General features: G+C 43.2%; 1 protein-coding gene across 1 annotated transcript in view; it reads left to right on the plus strand.

The window, feature by feature from the left end:
- ATP8B1 (ATPase phospholipid transporting 8B1) overlaps positions 1-23,264 on the plus strand; it is a gene marked incomplete at its 3' end in the record, with an annotated part of 62,621 nt that extends 39,357 nt beyond the window's left edge. The window contains exons 9-25 of the mRNA XM_081929478.1: positions 269-351; positions 3,094-3,252; positions 4,561-4,649; positions 7,786-7,976; positions 9,190-9,398; positions 10,224-10,267; positions 11,432-11,588; positions 12,262-12,450; positions 13,033-13,145; positions 14,178-14,342; positions 15,047-15,158; positions 15,334-15,409; positions 16,671-16,803; positions 18,649-18,937; positions 20,079-20,302; positions 21,353-21,436; positions 22,992-23,264. Coding sequence (XP_081785604.1) covers positions 269-351; positions 3,094-3,252; positions 4,561-4,649; positions 7,786-7,976; positions 9,190-9,398; positions 10,224-10,267; positions 11,432-11,588; positions 12,262-12,450; positions 13,033-13,145; positions 14,178-14,342; positions 15,047-15,158; positions 15,334-15,409; positions 16,671-16,803; positions 18,649-18,937; positions 20,079-20,302; positions 21,353-21,436; positions 22,992-23,264 — 2,590 coding nt within the window. The remainder of the gene's footprint in view (positions 1-268; positions 352-3,093; positions 3,253-4,560; positions 4,650-7,785; positions 7,977-9,189; positions 9,399-10,223; positions 10,268-11,431; positions 11,589-12,261; positions 12,451-13,032; positions 13,146-14,177; positions 14,343-15,046; positions 15,159-15,333; positions 15,410-16,670; positions 16,804-18,648; positions 18,938-20,078; positions 20,303-21,352; positions 21,437-22,991) is intronic.
- Between the last annotated feature and the right edge of the window lie 1,046 nt (positions 23,265-24,310).

The following is a 24,310-nucleotide window of genomic DNA, read 5'->3' on the forward strand; positions in this document are numbered from 1 at the left end:
TGGACATGCACCACTGTGTACTCTTATACTTCAGTAGCAAAGAACACCGTGTGACAAAGCACATCTTGTTGCTCATACCCTTGTTGCTCTCTTTGGAGCCCCAGGGGTTTTGTTTGCTTGGTGTGTTGTTCAGCTGCTGTTTTGTTAGAAACCCACAGAACAGTAGAACAGAAAGCTAAGCTAAGGTTCCTTTTAATGGAACCTTAATGGTTCCTTTAGAATTTCTAATGGCAACATTACAACTTTGCATTTCCCTCCTGTGTTTCAGTGAAACTAACTTGAAGTTCAAGATGTCTCTGGAGGTGACTGACAGATACCTTCACCAAGAGGGCGCCTTGGCAGCATTTGATGGTTTGTACAAACGTGCATTTCTTCTTAATTACATATGAATATGCTGTCTTATGCCATGTCAAGACACTGGACCAACTAATGCAGGATGGTCCAGCAGCAGGTCTGCAGGTTTGCAAATGGAGACTTTCCCAGCTAGTGATTTCAACTGAGAACTGTGCACGCAAAAGCCGTGCTTTACTAATGATCTACAGCTGCAAGTACCTAATGCCACTGAAGTTACAAAAAGAGGGGAAAGCCAGTCTCTTTCAAAAACAAAAGCCTGGTTTGCACAACACTCTTTCCTGATTGCTCTCCTGTGAGCGGTGAGGGAAGCAAGGTTGTGTCATCTCTTCCTCCTTGTTCACCTGTGCTGTGCGCCTATCCTGGGAGATGACTGTTTCAGCAAAGGCTTTGCCACTTGCTGCCCCAAATGCCTTCTCAGTAGTGGCACCCACCCTGTGGAATGCCCTCCCACCAGATGTCAAAGAGAAGAACAACTACCAGACTTTTAGAAGACATCTGAAGGCAGCCCTCTTTAGGGAAGCTTTTAATGTTTAACAGACTACTGTATTTTAATACTTAGAAGAATCATAGAATCATAGAATCATAGAGTTGGAAGAGACCACAAGGGCCATCGAGTCCAACCCCCTGCCAAGCAGGAAACACCATCAGAGCACTCCTGACATGGTTGTCAAGCCTCTGCTTCAAGACCTCCAAAGAAGGAGACTCCACCACACCCCTTGGCAGCAAATTCCACTGTCAAACAGCTCTTACTGTCAGGAAGTTCTTCCTAATGTTTAGGTGGAATCTTCTTAATACTTGATTGAAAGCCGGCCAGAGTGGCTGGGGAAACCCAGCCAGATGGGCGGGGTATTAATCATCATAATCATAATCATCATCATCATCATCATCTCCATTTAGTCATAGTCAGCAGCACTAGGCTAGGTAGATGAACAGTGTTAAGCTGATGGCAGAGCCATGTCTTCATGGGGCCTGACTGCAGTGGGCCATCACTTTAGAAGTCTCTTCCCAAGGATATATGTTTGCACCTTTTCTACCGGTTTTCAAAAGAACACAAAAGCCTTAAGGGGGAGGGGGGAAACATCTAGTCAGCTTTTGAAAAAGTTTGGGTCTGTTTTCATTCCGCTGACACTGTTTTCAATTGCTGTTGCTGTTATATTTTTAGACATTTTGTGTTTATACTATGGTTTTTATGGCTTGGACTGTTTTGTGTTTTAATATGTGGTGAGCCACTTTGAAGCAGGTCGATCTGAAAGGTGACCTATAAATAAGCAACAGGATGTGCACAAAACGGTACAAGTTGGTTTGGCACCCAATTCAGCACTTTGGAAAACAGCTGATCTCAGTCTGAGTTGGCTCATTGGCCAGTGATGGCCAAACTTCAGCTGTTTTGGGACTACAGTTCCCATCACCCCAGACCACTGGTTCTGTTAGCTAGGGATGATGGGAGTTATAGTCCCAAAACAGCTGGAGGGCCAAGTTTGGCCGTCGCTGTCATAGGCTGCCCAATTTGGCTTGCGTCTGGCTAATTTCCACCCCATTCATGGTTGGGAAACTAAACAATTGCAATAACATTCCCCCCTTTTTGACAGAAGTGGATGACATCTGCAGACGTAGTTCTCTTCTCACTGGATGCAACCTGCTAAATTCCAGGCAAATAGGGGCAGAGGATTTTGTTCTGGACACTCCCAAAATGTGTTGTTTTTCCTCCCAAACAGGAACTACCTGTGGTTTTTTTATTATTATTATTGGAAATAATTGGGCGAAATTTTCAGGCAAGATTGCCCCTTCTGAAGGCATGAATCCTGACAAATTTAAGAGCTATATCTGTAGTAGTTTTCATACAAGGGTAGTCATTTGGGGTTGGGGGTATTTTTTGAGGGGGAGGCAGAAAAGGATTCGCTTAAATGACCCCAGTGTTTTGAGATCTGAAAATTGCAGGTATGGGAGGGGGGGCCCTGAGTAAGAAAGCTTTTCTGTTAGGCACCTTAATGCTTGTTGAGCATTTCAAATAATTCCCTCTTATTGACATGTCGGTCACGATGAAGCTCTCCAATGATTAGGGACTCCAACTCCCATCATTCCCAACCAGCATGGTGAATGGTCAAGGATGATGTGAATTGTAGTCCTGCAACATCTGGAGGGCCACAGATCCCCATATTTGCCATTGCTTGTGATTACTCCATAGTTTCCATTTATCTCCTGTGTAGAACCACTTCTAGCATCTGATCACATTCCAGTCAGATACAGATGCATATTTTTTTGCTATATAACATGCTCATCCAAATCTCCTCAGTAGTTACTGAGAGGTCTCCTTAAATTGTCTTGCTATAAATGTATTGCAGACTTATCCATTGTAGGCTAAAAGGGAACTGCAATCAGTGAGTTTCCTTTTTTCTTGATGATTGATCTGCTTCCTCGTTTGTGCCTCTATGTTTTTTTACTCCGCTTCCAAATGCCATCTTAACCTCATCCTCTGAAACATTTCTGCCACAGAGACCAACTCTACAAGTGGTACATAACTATATGTAAAAACTGCAGTGCATTTCTGCCACAGTTGACGCAGTAGGAAGCTTAGGGGTGTTGTTCCTTCAAACATCTCCTTTTAAATATTGTACTTTTGCAGAATTCATTGCTTAATATTTAAAGAGAATGGCTTACCGTGAAAATGTTTTAATACATTCTTGTGATGTGGTGTTTCCCCCCCCTTCTCCTCATTCTTTTTTTGAACTACCACGCCAGGTTTGATAGAATGCGAAGAGCCCAACAACCGACTCGATAAATTCACAGGAACTTTGAAGTGGAAAGGAAAAAGCTATGCTTTGGATGCTGATAAAATCTTGTTGCGTGGCTGCAAAATCCGGAACACTGACATTTGTCATGGGCTTGTCCTATTTGCAGGTATCTGTTTTGGAAATGGAATGCTGCTGCCTGTTTAAATTAGAGCTGGACCAATGCAATAACCAAAGCTTTTTTCTTTTTTTATTATTATTTCATGCGGTTGGGGTATAATTGTTGACATTGATTGGCAGGGCTGAATGTAGGAGTCTTTCTTAGCCCAGCCTGGAGTTGTTGGAGGCTGAGCCCAAAACCCTCTCCTTCACCTAATGCCATACCCTCCAATATGTTGAGTCCCCAAACTGAGACATGCTCCCACACGAGCAGTGGCATAGCGTGGGTTGTCAGCACCCGGGGCAAGGCAAGTAATTTGCGCCCCCTAACCCGTGGATTTTACTAGGGACAGAGAGCTGCGAGTGCAAGCGCCCCCCACCCGATGTTGCGCCCGGTGCGGCCGGCCCCCCCTGCACCCCCACGCTACGCCACTGCACACAAGTCATGTGACCTGTGAGGGATCATGGAGCCCCAAAAATGTGTTTTGGGGTGGTGCGTGAGATCGCTGCTCTAAAAAAGTGGGGTTTCCTTGGGGGGGGCGAGATCTTGGCAAGAAGTCATGTGAGATCACGGCACCCAAAATGGCTGCTGAGATCTTATGGGGGGGAAATGGGATGTCCCGGTTTTTCTGGGACACTTGTAGGGTATATAATGCCCAATCCACAGATTGATTCAGACAGGGATGAAATTATTTGGGGAAGGGAGGTCTTTTTACCTTAACACAAGGTAGTGATTGTTTTTTTTAAATAAAATACAAAAGGCTTATTGAAGCTTGCATCTTTCCCATGGGGCATTCTGCTTTAGACTGGAATGCCCATAGGTTCTTGTGAGAAGCCAAACTAATGGAAGCATCAGTAAGGTCTTTTTAAAAAAAAACTAAGAAAAGGAAATTACTTGCATATTCATGCAAAGAGACACCCCAAAATGTCTTAAAATCCTCCCCACACCTCTATATAAGTCACACAATATGCACTTTTGCACGAGAGGAATATTCCTATGACCGTGTATTTTGCCTGGGATATTCAGCTTACTGTTTTCAGCAACAGAAATAGCAGCTTTAAAGAATAAATCATTTGTTAGAGTTGCCACTATATTAACAACACAAGTATATACATTTCTACTTAGAAGTAAGACTCATTGTGTTCAATGGATCCTACTCCCTCACCTAAATCTATGAGAGATAATCAAATGTACTTATATTATTTAAAATTATTCATGTTCATAGTTGTCTTTAGCCGTTAAGAAAGCAGTTTTAAAGTATTCATATTTGTTTAAAATTCAGTGACATTTACACTGCAGTTTTTAATATGATTTTAGGAGCAGACACAAAAATAATGAAAAACAGTGGGAAAACACGGTTTAAAAGGACTAAAATTGACTCCCTTATGAATTACATGGTTTATACGGTAAGAAGTTTTGTGTTTACTTTTTGCTTTTAGAGCTTACGGGAGCGGTAGCTCTTTACTGATCGCTAGCTTGCAGTTCTGTGCAAATTAAATATTTCTTTTGCTTATTGACAGAGTCATTTGTGTACCTAGCACAGGCTCTGCAAAGGCTTCCTGCTTGCTTCCTTACTGAAGTTTGTGTGGGTGGATGGTTTTCTGTGAGTGAGGCAGGTAGAGAGAGGCCAGGACTTGCAAACACATAGAAGTGTCATGCAGAGATCTGCAGGTTTGGCTTTCCCATTAGGCAACTCTTAAGCATTTCACCTTATGTGCTTTGTTAGGGTCACGGCCGGCATTTAAAAAAAACACCTTACCTGGAGAAACAGGTTTTGCCACAGATACTTGCTGCTGGCTATATCCAAACTATAGTTCTGCAGCGTGGGCAGCTTTTAAAGATGGTTTGGAAGCTCCGGTTGGTGCATAGCTGTCAACTGTCCCTTATTTGGTGGGAAAGTCCCTTATCCCAGCGCTGTGTCCCGCTGCTGTCCTTTATTGATGATGTCCCTTAAATTTCCCGGGTTTCAAAGGAAGCAGCTCCTCTCCCTCCCTGCCAGCCAGCCAGGGAGGAGGGAGGCTCCAACTGTGTTGCTTGGCTGCATTGCTCACCCAATAAGGAGTCTAAGAACGACTGGGGGGGGTGGAGCTTGCATGCCTTGTGCCAATCAAATTGGCCACGTTGCCTGGGGACTCACCTTTGCTCAGCGCTTCCCAGCAGAGAGGTGACGGTGGCTTTCCTTGCTGCATCCCCTTTGCCGGGTTGCTGCGCTGTGGGAACCATCGCTTGAGGCTTCGTTTGGCTGCTGGCTGGGTTTTCTGCCTTTGGCTCAGAAGGGCTCAGAAGTCGAACATACCTGTGTTCGGCAAATCCCTTATTTTGGCTGCTGATCCCTTATTTTCAAATCTGTAAGTTGACAGCTATGGGTTGGTGTGGAACTGCATTCGCCAACCTGGTGCCCTCCAGATGTTGTTGGACTGCAGTTCTCATCAAGCCCCATTCAGAATAGCCAATGGTAAAAGACAATGCATATTATAAACTAGCAACATCTAGTGCGCACTGATCTCTCTCGCTCTCCTGGCTTCAGGGATAGCCATGCAAAGCCCCCAGAGTACAGCGGGAGCGCTCCTATCGCTGTGCTCCGGAGGCTTTCCGTTGCTTTCGCTGAAGCCAGGAGAGCGAGAGGAATCGGTGCGCAGCGATCCCTCTTGCTGTTCTGACTTCGCTTCGCTGGAGAGGCGCTGCACAGAGAGGGAGAGAATATTTTTTTTCTTGTTCTCCTCCTCTAAAACTAGGTGCGTCTTATGGTCGGGTGTGTCTTATAGAGCGAAAAATACGGTGTCTTTAAAGACCTAAGCAGTTTCATGCATATGGTCCCTACACTGATGGTTCCTAAAGGGGCCTTAAAGACTTTTTTTGTTTCATTCCACGTTGCATATAATTGGTATTTATGTCAGTACTTTTTTGCTTCTGGTCTCCAGAAGTACTATTTTTTGCTGTTTTGTCCGCTTTTATATGTGTCATAGTCTGGACTGTTGATATTGCTTTTATCAGGTGCTCTGATGCTTCTTAGCTTGGTTGCATTCACATGTAATACTGGCCATAAATCACAATTAGAGAAATTAACCAGTGCCTAAGCTGCGTGCTGGTGCACTTCGCTTTATATCTGCCCCCTCCTCTCAAGGAAGGCAGAAGCAAGCTATCGGGTGGCCGGTTTAGCATTATGCAGTGCTTTCCCCCCTAAAAATAAATAAATGTTTAGGGGTAATCTCATTTTCCTATTCACATTGAAATACTGCCCCTCAATGAGGCCAAACTTAGATTCACAAAATGTTTAGGGGTATGTGTAGCCCTGTGTCCCCCCAGAAAAAAGCACTGGCATTGGGACACGGGTGGCGCTGTGGGTTAAACCACAGAGCCTAGGACTTGCTGATCAGCAGGTCAGTGGTTCGAATCTCCACGACAGGGTGAGCTCCCGTTGCTCGGTCCCTGCTCCTGCCAACCTAGCGTTTCCATGCGCTGCTCTGGTTCGCCAGAAGCGGCTTAGTCATGCTGGCCACATGACCTGGAAGCTGTACGCCGGCTCCCTTGGCCAATAAAGTGAGATGAGCACCGCAACCCCAGAGTCGGTCACGACTGGACCTAATGGTCAGGGGTCCCTTTACCTTTACCTTTACTTTTACAATTGCCGCACAGTCTTGGTTCCTCATTTGCACAGGATCGCTCATTTAGTGTCCTCTGGAACCCCCTGCCTATTGACATTAGGAAGTTGCTTTCCCTGTACTGTTCTAGATGCTTCCTGAAACGTTTTCTTGTTTCACTGGGCCTATCCAGATACAAGATTTGGGTACAACCATTTTTAAACTTGCTTTAATACTTTAATGGCTGGTTTTCTTTTTTTTAAAAAAAATGCTTCAGGTTTTTTTAATGGCTTTGCTTTACTTTCACAGTGGATCTACACACAGGAAAAAAATGCTATAAATAAGTTAGAAATTAAGTTATAACAAAAGAAAAAAAAGGCTATGTGGAAATCACATAGAATATTTTTTCCTCTCTTGCGCCATCTGGTGCTGCATGTTTATAACATTGTTTTTTGACCAATACAAAAAAAAATTCCTTCCAGTAGCACCTTAAAGACCAACTAAGTTAGTTTTTGGTATGAGCTTTCGTGTGCATGCACACTTCTTCAGATACCAATGTCACTGAGTCCTCAAGGGTACCATTGACCAATGTCACTGAGTCCTCAAGGGTACCGTTTTATCACACATGGGTTTGCCACCCTGAATTCTTTTGGGAAGGAAGGGTGGGGTGTAAATGTAATAAAATAATTGCTGAATGGCTTTTGAGGCTTTTTTAAAAGAAAAAAACAAGTTGAGAGCCACTTTGATAGCAGCAACCTTGGTAGCCTATACGTAGCAGAAAATAAAACAATTCTGCTTCATCTGTCAATGACTCCTGTTTCTATTCTTCTCAAGTATTAGCGAGTTGATGGCTAATTCTTCTTCATGGTAGTTAGCCTGGGAAGCAGGAAAGGATTAAAAAATGCATGGGCTTCAGCTAATCTTTTACAAAGCTTTGTCGTCTTCATGTTTTTTCCTCCAGATTTTCGTTTTGCTCATCTTAGCGTCAGCTGGCCTGGCTATTGGGCACACCTATTGGGAACAGCAGATTGGCAATTCTTCTTGGTACCTCTATGACGGGAAGGATGAGACCCCTGCTACCAGAGGCTTCTTTAACTTTTGGGGTTACATCATTGTCCTTAACACCATGGTTCCAATTTCCCTCTATGTGAGGTAACAAATATATGTGACTTCATTGCACTTCTGCATGCAAGCATTGAAATTGTTATAGGTTAATGAAATCTCAGTCTGTCCAATAAATTTATCATGGGTTCTTCCAAATGGCCATTTATTGACCATTCACCCTGATTTGTTTATTCAACATGTGTGTGGAGATTATATTATGTCATTGTTGAGTTTTTGTTCAAATTAGTTTGCATAGAGATTATACAGTGGTACCTTGGTTCTCAAACTTAATCCGTTCCAGAAGTCCATTCCAAAACCAAAGCGTTCCAAAACCAAGGTGCACTTTCCCATAGAAAGTATTGCAAAACGGATTAATCTGTACCAGACTTTTAAAAACAACCCCTAAAACAGGAATTTAACATGAATTTTACTATCTAACGAGACCATTGTTCCATAAAATGAAAGCAATAAACAATGTACTGCAGTCACACAATCAATCAATCAGTCGCTGAACTGGGTTCCACACAGTTACAAAAACAAAAAGAGCCACAAAAACAAAAACACAAAATAAATAGCAAAAAGACATACTTCAGCATCACACTCGAAATGGAAGTGTGCTATTCAAAACAGAAGCGTAACACTCAAAATGGAGTACGTTCGGCTTCCAAAAAAAGTTCGCAACCTGAACACTTACTTCCGTGTTTACCAGGTTTGGGTTCAAAATTGTTTGAGTACCAAGGCGTTTGAGAACCAAAGTGCCACTGTATAATATTGCCCGATGTCACCGTTATCCCACAATTCCTAATGCATTTCTCCATCACTTTTCCTAATACAAAAATAAATAAATTATTTATGGCAAAGTGGGTTTTTTTAAATCCAAGAGCAGAAAAGCACTAAATCCACTTCAATTCTGTCACCTAAAATTGTGGGTATACTACAGAATCATACCCATAAAAGGTATGACAGTTTGGAAGCAGTGCAAGGTTGCAACAATATCTGTTTGTTTTTCTTGTAAGTGTAAACATGATTCAGATATTCCCCCCTGACAATCCTGCCCCCTTTTACAAATACCTTCTTCAAATAAGTCAATGCTATCAGTTAGTGAGCATACAAGAAGCTGATGTGAACAGCCTCCCTAGATTTAACAGTTAAGAATCTTGCATGGTTTGCAGAACTCCATAGTTTTGTTAAATGCCCTGCTTGTGTACATTGAAGATCTCGAAGCAAGGATAATAATCACTGTTACATCTTACTCCCTCAGTGTTGAAGTGATCCGTTTGGGCCAAAGCTACTTCATCAACTGGGACTTGCAAATGTATTACCCAGAGAAGGATACAGCGGCAAGAGCCAGGACAACCACTTTGAATGAACAGCTTGGACAGATCCACTACATCTTCTCAGATAAGACGGGCACACTGACGCAGAACATAATGGCATTCAAAAAGTGTTGCATAAATGGACAAACCTATGGTAAGTCTAAGCATCACTGGAGTTTCCCAAAGAAATTGGTTGAATGCCACAGAAATATTAGCAGGAGGAAGTGCTCCTTCACTTACTGTCAAAAATTATAGAATTCACCATTGCAGAATATGGTTCCATATCCAATGTTTGCCATACTTGGAGGCAAACACATTGAAATTAGTGGGCGCTACTAACTTAAGTGTATTTATTTAACGATTTGTTTATTGCTTAACCGTGAACAAAACCTCTAAGTGGTTTGCTAAAAACGCAGAATAAATGTTAACATTTTCCATAAGAACCAATGTTAAAAACAAGTTTATCAAAAAACCCGGAATAAATAAAATAACCATTTAATTTTAGTTTATGGTGTAAATTTTTAAATGTTAAAATGCACATCAGCTTTCCATCCCTGGGTGCGTTTGCCAAAGCAGAAAAGCTGTCAACAGGCATGGAAGATGTCAATGGGCAGAGAGTTCCATAGGAGCTGTCACATGAAAAAAAATTGGCTCTTTGCGAGGTGCTTTAATTTCAGTGCATCTGCTCTGAGTAGCATTTAGTTGGATGCAAACCATGGTGATGGCCACCAGCTTTTAGATGGCTTTAAGAGAGGATTAAACAAATAAATAGAGGCTGAGCCGACCAATACCATTGAGCACTGTGGCTAATCAAACATTCACATGCCAGGACTGTGGAAAAGCAGATCCTGGGAACAGAGAACCACCTGTTCTCTTCGTTTGCTGCTTGTATGTATCTTTAAAGGCACTGGCAGACTCCTGAAAACAAATTTTGGTTGTATCAAATTTTGATATTTATATTTATCTATTTTCCTTGCAGGAACGTGCAGGGATAAAACAGGCCAAGAACAGCATCATCCTGAGGTAGGTGACTTTCAGTAGCAAGCAATACATCCCTAAAAAGAGGCAGAGATATGACCCTTGGTCAACTCCAAGGATAACTTTCTCTGAGGCTGCACCCCCATCGTTCTGCCCGGACACTGAGGTCCAGTGCTCAGGGCCTTCTGTTGGTTCCCTCACTGTGAGAAGTCAGGTTGCAGGGAACCAGGCAGAGAGCCTGCTCTATAGTGGTGTCTGCCCTGTGGAACACCCTCCCATCAGATGTCAGAGAAATAAACAACTATCTGACATTTAGAGTAATACTACAATAAAAAGAAAAAAGAAAAAAAAGTAAAAATACAAAAATAACAGAAATACAAAAATAAAAATATTTAAAAAAACACATAAGATTTCAAATGCTTATTTTCAGTAACTTATTTCCCAGACCTCCTCATACCTCCCTTTTTTGTATTCCAGTTCAAATTGTTAGTTCAGCAAATCCTTATCAATAGATTTTAACCTGTTTCTAAACCTTTTTTTTCCATATTCTCTTAGCATTACAGCTGGAAACCACTTAATTTCTATCCAACATCATTCTAACATTCATTAATTTTGCAATGTTTCTGTAAATAGTCTTTAAATTTCTTCCAATCTTCTTCCGCCGACTCTTCTCCCTGGTCTCGGATTCTGCCAGTCATTTCTGCCAATCCCATATAGTCAAGACATTTAGAAAACATCTGAAGGCAGCCCTGTTTAGGGAAGTTTTTAATGACTAATGTTTTAATGTATTTTTAATCTCTTGTTGGAAGCTGCCCAGAGTGGCTGGGGAAACCCAGCCAGATGGGTGGGGTATAAGAAATTATTATTATTATTATTATTAACCTCAGATGGCCAGCCTGTGACATAGATGCCAGAAGCATCAAAGGAAGCAGGAGTTTGTGAAACACCTGGGAGGTAGTTGGAGGGTCAGTGAGGCTGGCTACACAGCTCTTACTGTCAGAATGTTTTTCCGAATTTTTTTTATGTTTTATGGGGTACAGTTGGACCTACACCTGCTTCTCTACTGCTGACCTTTCTCAGCAAAGGTGAAGCTGCCCCAGCTGTCCCAGGATGTGGCCTACGTACTGTTTATACTTTGAACTGGTTGTGCATTGTCAGAAAGATAGACTGTGTGCACTAACACATTATTCACATTCCCTTCTTGTGTAGCAAGTTGACTTCAGCTGGAATATGTATGCAGATGGGAAGCTCACCTTTCATGATCAGTATCTGATCGAACAAATTCGGTCTGGCAAGGAACCTGAAATTCGACAGTTCTTCTTCCTGCTTGCAATTTGCCACACAGTGATGGTGGATGCCTCTGATGGTAAGTACTGCATCCACAAAGAATCCTCATTTTATATACACTGAGCTGACCCAATATTCATTGAAATGGAATGTTTATAAGACAGCCTAGTTTAGAATTCTACATCTATATAGCAATAGCTGCACTTTCGTGCTTCAAGTGTTACTACGAAATTGCAAACTGCTGGCAAATACACACATTAGAAGCCCCTTTACCTATATTTGTGTTCAAGGCTTTTCACCATCCCTAATATCATAACAGTCCCCTCTCCACACTCTAGTGAGGTTATATTTCGGCTTAATAAACTGGCATATGAATGAGTCTTGTACCTGCACACATCCTGCTTCCTCCCTCCTTTCTTGGAACAATTAATCCTGGAGGCCTAGAATTAACCATAGTTTGCTGTTCCGTCTGAACTGGGAAACGATGGTTACCAAACTAAGGAAAAAGCCTTACGCCAACCCCACAAAAATGGTTCAAGGTCTGGCATATTCTGTGCCTACTAACCAAAGTGTACAGGTTCAGATGTAATGGGAAACCGATTAATTGAGAACTTCCAGGGTTATTGCAGCATGTCAAGAAGGGAGCGGCTCGTGTGAGAACAGAACACATGGGCAAGAGACTCACACGTATATTAACCCACGTAATTCTCCCATCTATGAACGTTTTCTAATTTTTTGACTTAATACTCTAGGTGAGCTCAACTATCAGGCGGCCTCCCCTGACGAAGGAGCATTGGTAACTGCAGCCAGAAACTTTGGTTTTGCTTTTCTTTCACGGACACAGAATACTATTACAATAAGCGAGATGGGAACTGTGAAAACGTACAAAGTTCTGGCCATTTTGGACTTCAACAGCGATAGAAAGCGGATGTCCGTTATCAGTGAGTAAGCTGGGGGGGGGGGGAGTTCAAAAGTCCTAAAACCGTGTGCTAGAAGGTCTCTCTGCTGGAAGTGGGAAAACACGTCGATTGTGTTCTCCTCCCTTTCTTTTTTAAAGGGGCAATAACAAAATAATTAACAAAACCTCCTTACAGAAATGATTTGTATACTTCCAGCATAACAGCAGACCAGCCCATCATCTTAGCTCTACGGCACTGATGCCCTTCAGACTCCAGTCTTCAAACCAATCTCCCACATGTTTTTCTAATACAGTCGTCATCCTCCTCTTCCTCTCATTTTAGTCTAAGCATGGAGGTAATTTGGGAAGGGGCCATAGCTCAGTGGTGAGGCATCTGCTTTGCATGCAGAAAGTCCCAGGTTCGGTCCTCAGCATCTCTAGGTAGGGCTAGGAGAAACCCCCATCTGAAATCCTGCAGAGGGACTGCCACTCAATTAGACAGTATGATCTGATTCCTTAGAAAGCACTTCCCGATGTTCCTTAAAGGGTCCAGCATAGGCCACGTGAAGGGGGAGTGCATTTTCCCAATAACACAGTGTTCCTAATCCATCTGTTGCTTTTGTAGCAAGAGAACCAGATGGAGCAATCAAGCTTTATTGTAAAGGAGCGGATACAGTGATATATGAACGGCTGCATCCCAGGAATCCTACGAAGCATGCAACACAGGAAGCACTGGATGTAAGCTGGATTCTGTGTGTTTCTGTTTTGCTTTGTTTGCCGTGTTCCTTTCCTTTCCTTTTCGTATTCCATAAAGTTCAAACACTGCTGGAGTCAGGGATAAGTTGGCAATTATAGAATTATTATTTTTAAAATTTTTCATCAATAACAATACAATGCAGGCCAAAGTAACACAATGCCAAATCACAATACAATCAAAAGGGCCAATTGATCAGTTCCGAATTAAACATTTTTGGATGACGTCCCGTCTTCCAGCTATCAGGAGTTGATGTCATTCCTTGGTCCTGTACCAGTTCTCTTAATTAGTCCAAGTTCCACAATTCCGATCTTAATCCTTTAGTTTTGCAGCCACTGATGTGATGACTTCTCGATCGTATTTAGTAAAGGAATAGGTCTGCAATTGTAAGAAGAGCATAAGAAGAGCTCTGCTGGATCAGGCCAGTGGCACACCTGATCCAGCGTTCTGTTCTCATAGTGACCAGCCAGATGCATGTGGGAAGCCCGCAAACAGGACTCTCCTGCTGTTTCCAACAGCTGGCATTCAGAAACATTACTGCCTCCAGCCACGCAGGCAGAGCATAGCCATTGTGGCCGGAAATCTTTATAGCCTTATCATCCAGGAGTGTGGATTAGGTGACACTTATAGGTGTGACCCTCCAGATGTTGTTGAACTCCAGTCCCCATCAGTCCTAGGCACCATGGCCAATGGCTGGGGATGATGGGAGCTGTAGTCCAACACCATCTGGTAGAAGCAAATGCTGACCACCCCCCAAAAATTGGCAGACTTCCTGCATTTGTTTCTACTTAGATTTCTCTGCATCTCTTTCGGTTATTCCAAAATGCCTTCCATTTTAGTCACAATCCCTGCTTGGCAGAGTGATACCTGTCAATCTGTTTTTGTCACAGAGAGCTTTCTCAGATCATAGAATTGCAGGGTTGGAATGCAATGCAGGACTCTCAACTAAAGCATCCTTGACAGACGGCCGTCCAACTTTTAAAAACTGATACATTCTCGTTCCTTCCCCCTGGTAGATCTTTGCAAATGAAACCCTTAGAACGTTGTGCCTTTGCTACAAGGACATTAGCGAAGAGGAGTACGAGGCGTGGAATAAAAAATTCATGGCTGCTAGTGTTGCTACAAGAAACCGTGACGAAGCTCTGGACAAGGTGTATGAAGAAATTGAAAGAAATCTAATTGTAAGTCTAATGGGAGTGGCTGGGGAAGGGAGATTTTGCCTGTCTGCTTCCACACTTGACCTTGCAATACTTCCTATGAGGCTGTCAACTCAAATAGCATTTTTTAAAATGCGCACGTGTTTTTCTGGGCCCCTCTCTCATCACTGCTTGGATGGCTACACGTTTATTTTTCTATGGCAACCACATACATGCATCCTGAAGCCTGAACAACTTCTCTGCAGTAGAGGCTGCTTTGGCATACTAAAAGTTGTTGTAAGTTGCTTTGGGATGATCTTTTCCATGTGGAGATCATGGAATTGTAGAGTTGGAAGGGGCCACAAGGAGCATCTAGTCCAACCCCCTGCAATCAGGAATCTTTCACCCAATGTGGGGCTTGAACCCACGACCCTCAGATTTAGAGTCTCATGCTCTGCCGGCTGAGCTATCCAGCCTCCTGTGTCTGGGTAGGGAAACCTCTGGCTTTTGAATGTAACCTGATAGATTCTGTTAGTCATTTCTAGCATAGCCGCACCATACATTTAAAACACATCCATCATGTGACCTCACCCTAAGAATCCTGGGAAGTGTAGTTTAAGGATGCTGGGAATTGTAGCTCAGTGGGGGCGGGAGCTACAGTTCCCAGGATGCTTGGGTTGTGAGGAGTCATAGGCTTCAGATCTGACAACGGCCATACTAAACATGCTTGTTCTTTAAATAACCTACAGCTCTTGGGTGCCACAGCAATTGAAGACAAGTTGCAGGATGGAGTTCCAGAAACAATATCCAAACTGGCGAAGGCAGATATTAAGATATGGGTGTTGACAGGCGACAAGAAAGGTAATGTGTATATAAATAGCTGCTTCTTATTTGCCCAAGCGGTGTGAATGCAAAGCAAATAGCTTTGTTCCAGGGCTTTTTCCTTGTGGTTTGAATTGCTGTTGTAAGTGCAGTGCCGGCATACGCGTGTGAAAAGTCAGATGAGCTAACAGACCATTTTGTTGTTCTGTTGCAGAAACTGCAGAAAACATCGGGTTTTCCTGTGAACTCTTAACAGATGAAACAACTATCCACTATGGAGAAGACATCAGGTAAACAGGAAGAAAACCCCGGGGGGGGGGGGTTGTTTTGTTTTTTTTTGCATGTAAGGGATCTCTAATGAATGGAGTCACAGTGTAGGCTGGTCCGTTAGGGCAAATGGACCACAGCAACCATCGTCCTCATTGGCCTAAATCTACGTCACAAGGCATTTGTGATGACAAAATAGGATAACTATTTTTCCAGAAGCCGAGTGCCATCATTATATAACTTTAGGCGCCAGGCAAAAGCTTTCCTCTGTAATAACTGGGCCTTTGGCCCTTAACAATCTGTGGCCTTTTAGAAGTGGGTTGGATTTTTTAAAATGCATTTCTTTTTCATCTTAATGTATGTATGGGGTCGGGAGTTGTCTTGTCTGTTTGTTTTGTTGTAAGTTGCTTTGAAATGCCCTGGGCAAAATAAAGCAACTAACAAATTTAATAAATAATAATAATAACTCTTACGCACACCTCCCGTTAGCTTTTAGGAGGAAAGGTGGAATATAGAAATTTGGGGGAATGGATGAATGAGAGAAATAGTACTTTAGGTTGATGTAGTAACCTGCGCTTAGGAGGGTAATTCCAAGGGTTTCTTAAGGACTGGCGCCACTAACTTGGACAGCTGTTGATCTATAAAACAGTGGTAACGAACTTTTTTTCTGGCTACTTGTGCTACAAGTCCAGTACAGAATATTACAGTGCACAAGATGTTATCTGAGCCTGGAGACAGTTTTACCCTCCTTCCTCTAACTGCTGTCCCCACCCTCCCACTCAATGTGACACATACATGGGAACCCCAGTTATAGGGAAAACATTCGGTGAATTACAGGTGGAGAGAAGTTAGTGGAGGGGAAGATTAAACACTCCCTCTCACCTGCAGCTTCTCTGCTTCGAATCAGCTTTCCCCTGCCACTGAGTAAGAGAAAGAATGACTCAGGTCTGTAGACTCACCTTTGCTACAGGGGTTTAGTTCCTGGTGAAATACCAAGGATTTCTTGTTAGGGTAAGATTAAGGAATTTCACAATCAAGACTAAGATGTTTCAGAAGCCTTGTAGTCAGTGTAATACTGTATGCCGAAGTTCTAGAAGAGTTTAGATCAAATGCCACTAAAACCAACTTGAAATATGCTGTTAGGTTTCATACACCTTCAATTGCAAAGTGGCCTTTCTTGCTAAATCCTAGTGCCATTTTCTTGGACATCTTGAATTGTTACACCCATCGTGGTTAAATAGTAAGATTTTGTGAGATGTTGGTTTTGCCTCTACACCTATTTAGTGCTCTTCTGCAGACAAGGTTGGAAAACCAGAGGAACGTAGTCGGATCAAACACGAATTCATCCCAAAGAAGCAATGATCCCTTTTTTGAGTCGGGTAGAAACCGTGCCCTAATTATCACTGGCTCATGGCTGGTAAGTATGCATTAGAGGTGCACTGATTACTCTGATGTGAGAGTTTTCCATACCCAAATAGCAGAAAATAAAATGCTAAGAATTTAGCAAATCAAGGCAGGTAAACACATGGTCTTGCAAAGCCACCAACACCCATATGGAACTAAAACTGTCTTCATATTCAGGAAACTGGAGAATATTCATAAAGGTACTCCTTTTTAATGGGTCAAAGCTTTTTGTCTTTCACGCCTCCTGTGGAGTCATGGAGTTAGAATATTTGCTTTCTGTTTATCTAGCTTGTTTACCCAGCTCAGTGAGATATTTGACCATTTGAATAAGTGTAACAGGTGTACAGGATCAGATCAATCATCCTTTGGGACAAACACACATCCCACTGACAGCAGGCAGCATTTTCCATAAGGATATTTTACTGAATAATGATTGTGTATTATTAGAAGATATCTGATGGTGAATGGCATTGCAGAAGGTCTTTGCAACTGATCCACAGAGATGTTTATAAGCCCCTTTCAGACACATCTTGCAGTACAGAACCAACGTGGCTACTAAGCCAAATGCTCCATAAGCAACCTGAAGGCAATTTTACTGATGATGTATGACTTTAGATGTCTCAAGTCATTGCAAACAAAAGGGGGGAAACCTCAACATGCCATTTTTATAGGGGATGGTGTGCACAGGACCCCAGATTCACTTTCTATCTCTTGTGGTGTTTTCAAATTCTGATCAGATTTTGAGTTGCTCTGTGCATTTGCTGCCTGCATTTAGACTTCTGAATTACTTTGCAATAATTCAACCACAGTGGATGAAATTTATCGGACCACTTCAAAGGTCTCCAAGCCTCCCAAATTGCAGTCAAATAGGTCTAGGGACTTTTTGTGGAGGAAGTCAAAGGAATGAGGAGGGGGGGAAATGTGAGTTGGTTGATTTCTTAGCTCAAAATAATTAAGAGATGGCAAAGTATATATTCTTGCTGCGACATTAAAAAAACAAAAACATTTTCAGCCTTCCCAGTCAGCCTTTACAGGAAAGACTTTACAGGTCTATGACAAGCCTTATAGTATGAGGCTGTCAAGAATTCTACATGTGGATTTCTGAAGTTCGGGAGGGGGGAAGCAGTTGCTAAAGAAAAGTGCAGAATTTTTATTTTTAAAAAATTAAATTTTATTTTAAAAAATTTTTTAAATTTCATTTTAAAAAGTTAAATGATGCTTTTAACCTTTCTTTTTAAAACAACAACAACACCAAACCCCTCTGCTGTGTTCTAACAAAAAATAACAATCCAGAACTCTTCAGTGCTCTATCGGTAACATTTATTACAGCCTCACTTCTTGCAAAGCGCATAGACCTAGTCAGACATAAAGGTATTACAGTGGTACCTCAGGTTAAGTACTTAATTCATTCTGGAGGTCCGTTCTTAACCTGAAACTGTCCTTAACCTGAAGCACCACTTTAGCTAATGGGGCCTCCCGCTGCTGCTGCGCTGCCGGAGCACAATTTCTGTTCTCATCCTGAAGCAAAGTTCTTAGCCCAAGGAACTATTTCTGGGTTAGCGGAGTCTGTAACCCGAAGCGTCTGTAACCTGAAGTATATGTAACCCGAGGTACCACTGTATATAGGAAAGTGTAGAGCTGTATTGGCACAGCAAAGCAGGAATGCAGAGGGCTCTGTGTCTTACTGGTAGACCTGATCTGACTTGCACGGTGGTAAAGGTAAAGGTAAAGGTAAAGGGACCCCTGACCATTAGGTCCAGTCGTATTTGCCTCTTTATTCAGCCCCTACAGAGAGCCTGTGCACACTCCTAATTTTTATAGCAACTGGAAGTTTACCGAGAACGATTATTTCTTACAGAATGAAATTCTCCTGGAGAAGAAAAAGAAGAAGAAGAAACTCTTGAAGCTGAAGTTTCCAAGGACAGCAGAAGAAAAGCAAAAACAGATGGAGAGCAAAAGGAGAGCAGAGCTGGTCAAGGAGCAGCAGCAGCAGAACTTTGTTGACTTAGCTTGCGAGTGCAGCGCAGTGATTTGCTGCAGAGTGACGCCCAAGCAGAAAGCCATGGTGGTTGACCTGGTGAAGAAGTACAAGAAAGCCATAACCTTGGCCATCGGGGATGGTGCTAATGACGTAAATATGATAAAAAGTAAGTGGTGCACGCATTGTTATTATTTTTGCCAAAACACATTTGTTTATTTAAATGTTTATATGTCTCCTGTTGTGAAAATAACCAAGGCGGGTTACAATAAAATCCAATAAAAATCCAGTAACAACAGTAAAAGAATACCAGCGGTATTAACAGTCTGTACAAAATGTAACTTTAACAGTTTCCGACAGATGCCTGTCAATCAGTAGCCTGGAAAGGCCACAGTAAACACATGGAACAGGGCTGCACTGGTACAGTTAAGACAGAAAACAGGAAGGCTATCCTCACCTCCATTGTTTTTCAATTTAACTTGCTGGGGGTGGGGAGGAATGCACCCAAATGCATTTGGGCAATGGTATGTCCCATCTTTTATTCTTGCGGTAGTAATGTTTTAATGCTCCAAATTCATTTTCTTGACCCAGTCTGCCACCCACATTCCTTATTTTCTGGGTCTACTTTTTCCTTTCTACTATTTTTGAGAATTCTGAACTTTTTAGATGACACAGTACAGTGGTACCTTGGGTTACATATGCTTCAGGTTACAGACTCCGCTAACCCAGAAATAGTACACCGGGTTAAGAACTTTGCTTCAGGATGAGAACAGAAATCGCGCTCTGGCGGCACGGCAGTAGCAGGAGGCCCCATTAGCTAAAGTGGTGCTTCAGGTTAAGAACAGTTTCAGGTTAAGAACAGACCTCTGGAACAAATTAAGTACTTAACCTGAGGTACCACTGTACACTCATGTCAGAATTTAATGTTGGGAAAGCAGGAAATAATGGACGGCATAGCCTCACCTGCAGTGAAAATGTTTGTTTTTAATCTTTGTACACAGCAGGTGAAAATACAGATATGATTGATTTATTAAAAGCCTCTATGATGCTTAGACCTGGTTTACATATAATCCTAAGGTAAATGGTTAACTGGATCATCCAGACCCGATTCAGGGGCTTAACAAAGGTTTATTGACCATGGACAAGCCACACTCTAAACTGGTGGTTTGTTGTTAGTTGATAAAGCTTGGTTAATGTTAATCATTGGCTAGCAGTCTGTGCAAACCTGGCCCTCAATTCCCTCCCTTCCTTGGTGACTGCTTTTCGTGGAAGGAGCTCTCAACTGTGTGTTTTCATTGTTGTTGTTCTAGCGGCCCATATTGGTGTTGGCATAAGTGGACAAGAAGGGATGCAAGCAGTCATGTCCAGCGACTACTCTTTTGGCCAGTTCAGATTCCTCCAAAGGTTGTTGCTTGTTCACGGCCGATGGTCGTACATAAGGATGTGCAAGTTCCTTCGGTACTTCTTCTACAAAAACTTTGCATTTACGTTAGTCCACTTTTGGTACTCCTTCTTCAATGGCTATTCTGCTCAGGTAAGAGAGAGAAGAGACGGCGGGGTGGGGTGCTCATAAATGTCCAAGTTAGCTCATAGTCTAAGAGGCAGGAACATCAGTACCAAATAATAATATTCATGAAGTTTTAGTCCAAAGTGAATTTTCTAGAATTGTGCTGAAGATTTAAGTGCTATTCCAGTCAAAACAGTTCCTGGTGACCTAATTTATTGTCGAAACAAAATTAAAAAATTCCTTCCAGTAGCACCTTTGTTGTTGTTGTTTAGTTGTTTAGTCGTGTCTGACTCTTTGTGACTCCATGGACCAGAGCACACCAGGCACTCCTGTCTTCCACGGCCTCCCGCAGTTTGGTCAGACTCATGTTGGTAGCTTCGAGAACACCGTCCAACCATCTCGTCCTCTGTCGTCCCCTTCTCCTTGTGCCCTCCATCTTTCCCAACATCAGGGTCTTTTCCAGGGAGTCTTCTCTTCTCATGAGGTGGCCAAAGTATTGGAGCCTCAGCTTCAGGATCTGTCCTTCCAGTGAGCACTCAGGGCTGATTTCCTTCAGAATGGATAGGTTTGATCTTCTTGCAGTCCATGGGACTCCCAAGAGTCTCCTCCAGCACCATAATTCAAAAGCATCCATTCTTCGGCGATCAGCCTTCTTGATGGTCCAGCTCTCATTTCCATACATCACTACTGGGAAAACCATAGATTTAACTATTTGGACCTTTGTTGGCAAGGTGATGTCTCTGCTTGAAAGCTCATACCAATTACAAACTTAGTTGGTCTCTAAAGTGCTACTGGAAGGAATTTTTAAAATTTTGTTTCGACTACGGCAGACCAACATGGCTACCTACCTGTAACTAATTTATTGTGTTATGAAGAGAGCCTACAATTGGAACTGAAATGCTGTGTAACTTTTCAACAACTGAGAACTGGAAGAGAAAAATAAGATGTGCAGTTAATTCTGTTTGTGGATGCCTGTTCTTTCAATTCTAGTTACAATCTCTTGACTGACTCTCTCTCTCTTTACATGGGAGATAGAAAAATGATGTAACCAAATTATTATTATATTGTTTATTGCAGACAGCTTATGAAGATTGGTTTATCACTCTCTACAATGTATTATATTCCAGCCTGCCAGTTCTCCTCGTTGGGTTGCTTGACCAGGTATGCCAACAAAGTCAGAATTTATTTCTTTTAAAAGCAGTTCAGACTTTTGGATGCCATGGAAACAGCTGACCTGAATCCTCTGTGTTAGTGACCTCCATCCTGCTCAAAACCACTTACCCGTAGTTTGCTCTATTGGTATACTGTAGAATTAGGAGCACAAATCCTGTAGCTGCCTCCCACATCAAGGCCACACCTTCAGACCTGCTGATTCTATCATAGGAAAAACCCATGTGACTCTAGGTGAGGTTGGGTGTTCAGTGAATGGACTCTTGTATAACCAGCCTACAGATTCCTCTTCCTCTTTGAATGAGGTTGTTGCTGGCATTCATCAGTCTTGAGAGACAATGGAGCGTGCCTCCGGGGGCGAGGCAAAACCCTGCAAAAATGCCTGTGTTTCAAGACTTATCGGGGAGCTACATAAAAGCCCTGTGCCTGTAAAGTCTTAGTGTCTTGCGTTAGGCACCAGGTTGCTTTTGCGCAACCTTGGAGCTCCCATCATATATTACATGCTGAGAAGGCTGCAGAAGCAGAACCATACTGCTGACATCCCCCTTGGTGCTGAGCATGCCACTGGGCCCACCTTCTAGACATCTGTGCATTGGTGTGGATGTCCACAGTAAGGAAGGGTTTGCATAAGCAGCATAAGGGAAGACCTGGGCATTTTCTGGTTCCATAGTGCAGGTATATGCAGAGCTTTCGTTGAGCAGTATGGAAATAAGGGTGTAACCTTCCACTGGTCAAAGCTGAAATACCTGCAAATATTGACCCAGTTTGCTTAGTGGGTTCTCGGAGATAAGATTGTGGCTGCTTTGCTCTTCCTCCTCCAATCTTGCTGCTGTTGTGATTGGGTTTATGATTGGGTCAGCAAACTTTTTCAGCAGGGGGCCGGTCCACTGTCCCTCAGACCTTGTGGGGGTCCGGACAATTTTTTTTTGGGGGGGGAATGAACGAATTCCCAAGCCCCACAAATAACCCAGAGATGCATTTTAAATAAAAGGACACATTCTACTCATGTAAAAACACGCTGATTCCCAGACCGTCCGCAGGCCGGATTTAGAAGGCGTTTGGGCCTGATCTGGCCCCCGGTCCTTATTTTGCCTACCCATGGTTTAGTGTGTCATCTGAACCAGGGATGGTGGTTTGTCGTGTTCCAGACAAGCCAAAGCTGTAAATGAAGGCTTGTTCTTGGGTTTCAGCTTGTGGTTTGTCCAGAGGAGACAAATAATGAGCATCGGGTGAGATGAAACAAGCCAAATCATGGTTTTGCTCATGTGCAGTGCAGCAGGACCAGAGGAGAAGCAAAGAGGCCACAATTGCCTCTCTGGGAGCTCACATGTTTATAGTGTTACATGCAAACTGGGCCATTTTTTACTGGGGACCAATTTTTCTCACAGTTTCTGTAATTGAGATATGGCTACCTTTCTGTTTTGGAATTGAATGTTTCTGATTAATATTACAGAGTAGTTGTGGGTGTGGGTGCATATTTTATAGATATATTTCAAGATAAAAAAAATTGCTGTAGTAATAAAATTGCAATTTTTTTTTCTTTAAGGACGTGAGTGACAAGCTGAGCATACGTTTTCCTGCCTTGTACCTATCGGGACAGAGAGATTTGCTTTTCAACTACAGGAAGTTCTTTGTAAGCCTCCTGCACGGTGCTATATCATCACTGATTATTTTCTTCATACCGTACGGTGCTTACCTACAAACCATGGGGCAAGATGGAGAAGCGCCCTCGGATTACCAGTCCTTCGCTGTCACAGCGTCCTCCTCTCTCATAATCGCAGTCAACTTTCAGGCAAGTACCGTATTTTCCGCACCATAGGACGCACCGGACAATAGGACGCACCTTGTTTTAGAGGGGGGAGAACAAGAAAAAAAAATTCTCCCCCTCTGCCCAGCGCCCCTTCAGCGAAGCGGCAGGAGGTGCTGTGCAGAGAGGGGGAGAATTTTCCCCCTCTTGTTTTCCCGCTCTAAAACAAGGTGCCGTTTAAGGTGCGTTCCGGCAGCTACCTTGGAAGCCTGGAGAGCGAGAGGGGTTGGTGCGCAAAGACCCCTCTCGCTCTCCAGGCTTCAGGTTCCTTTCAACCTGCTCTTTGGGGCTGGTGGGAGGAAGCCCACCACCAGCCCCAAAGAGCAGGTCAGGGAGCAACGGAAAGGCGCAGCGGAGAGGCTGCTGCCATAGTCGTGCGTCACTTCTCCAGCTGGGAGAGGGTCGCGGGGGGGGGGCTGCTTTAGCCCCCCGCGCACTCTCCCGGCTGGATAGGTGACGCGTGGCTATAGAGGCTCCTGCCATAACCGGGTGTCACCTCTCCAGCCGGGAGAGGGTCGCGGGGCTATGGCATCTTCGCCCCATAGGACGCACACACATTTCCCCTTCATTTTTGAAGGGGAAAAAGTGCGTCCTATAGAGCGAAAAATACGGTAGATGAATCTCAAAGAGCTCCTCTGTCTGCTGTACACAAAGCACAACAGTGAAATGGGCAGCTTGGTAATCAGACTCTCTCTGATGCTGTGAACCCAGAGATTTATAGCCAGATATTGTGTGTGCTGGTGGGAGATTGAGAAACTGAACGACCTTTTCTCAGTCCTGCAGACCTGGAGAAGTTTTATATGATATGAGGAGGGGTGTGAGGACTGCTGAGAGAGAGACCCTGTCTGCACTATACATTTAAAGCAGTATTATACCACTTTAAATTGTCCTGGCTTATCCCTGCCCCCACACCAAGAATCTTGGGAACTGTAGCTTGTTGAGAGCTGTTAGGACAGTGGTGTCCAAACTTCTTTCAAAGAGGGCCAGATTTGATGAAATGAAGGGCCATGAAGGCTGACCAAAGGGCCAACCAAAGTTGTTAAGCCAGAAGGGCTGGA

The sequence above is a fragment of the Podarcis melisellensis genome (genome assembly GCF_964234715.1).
Source record: "Podarcis melisellensis genome assembly, chromosome: 11".
Taxonomy (NCBI): Eukaryota; Metazoa; Chordata; class Lepidosauria; order Squamata; family Lacertidae; genus Podarcis; species Podarcis melisellensis.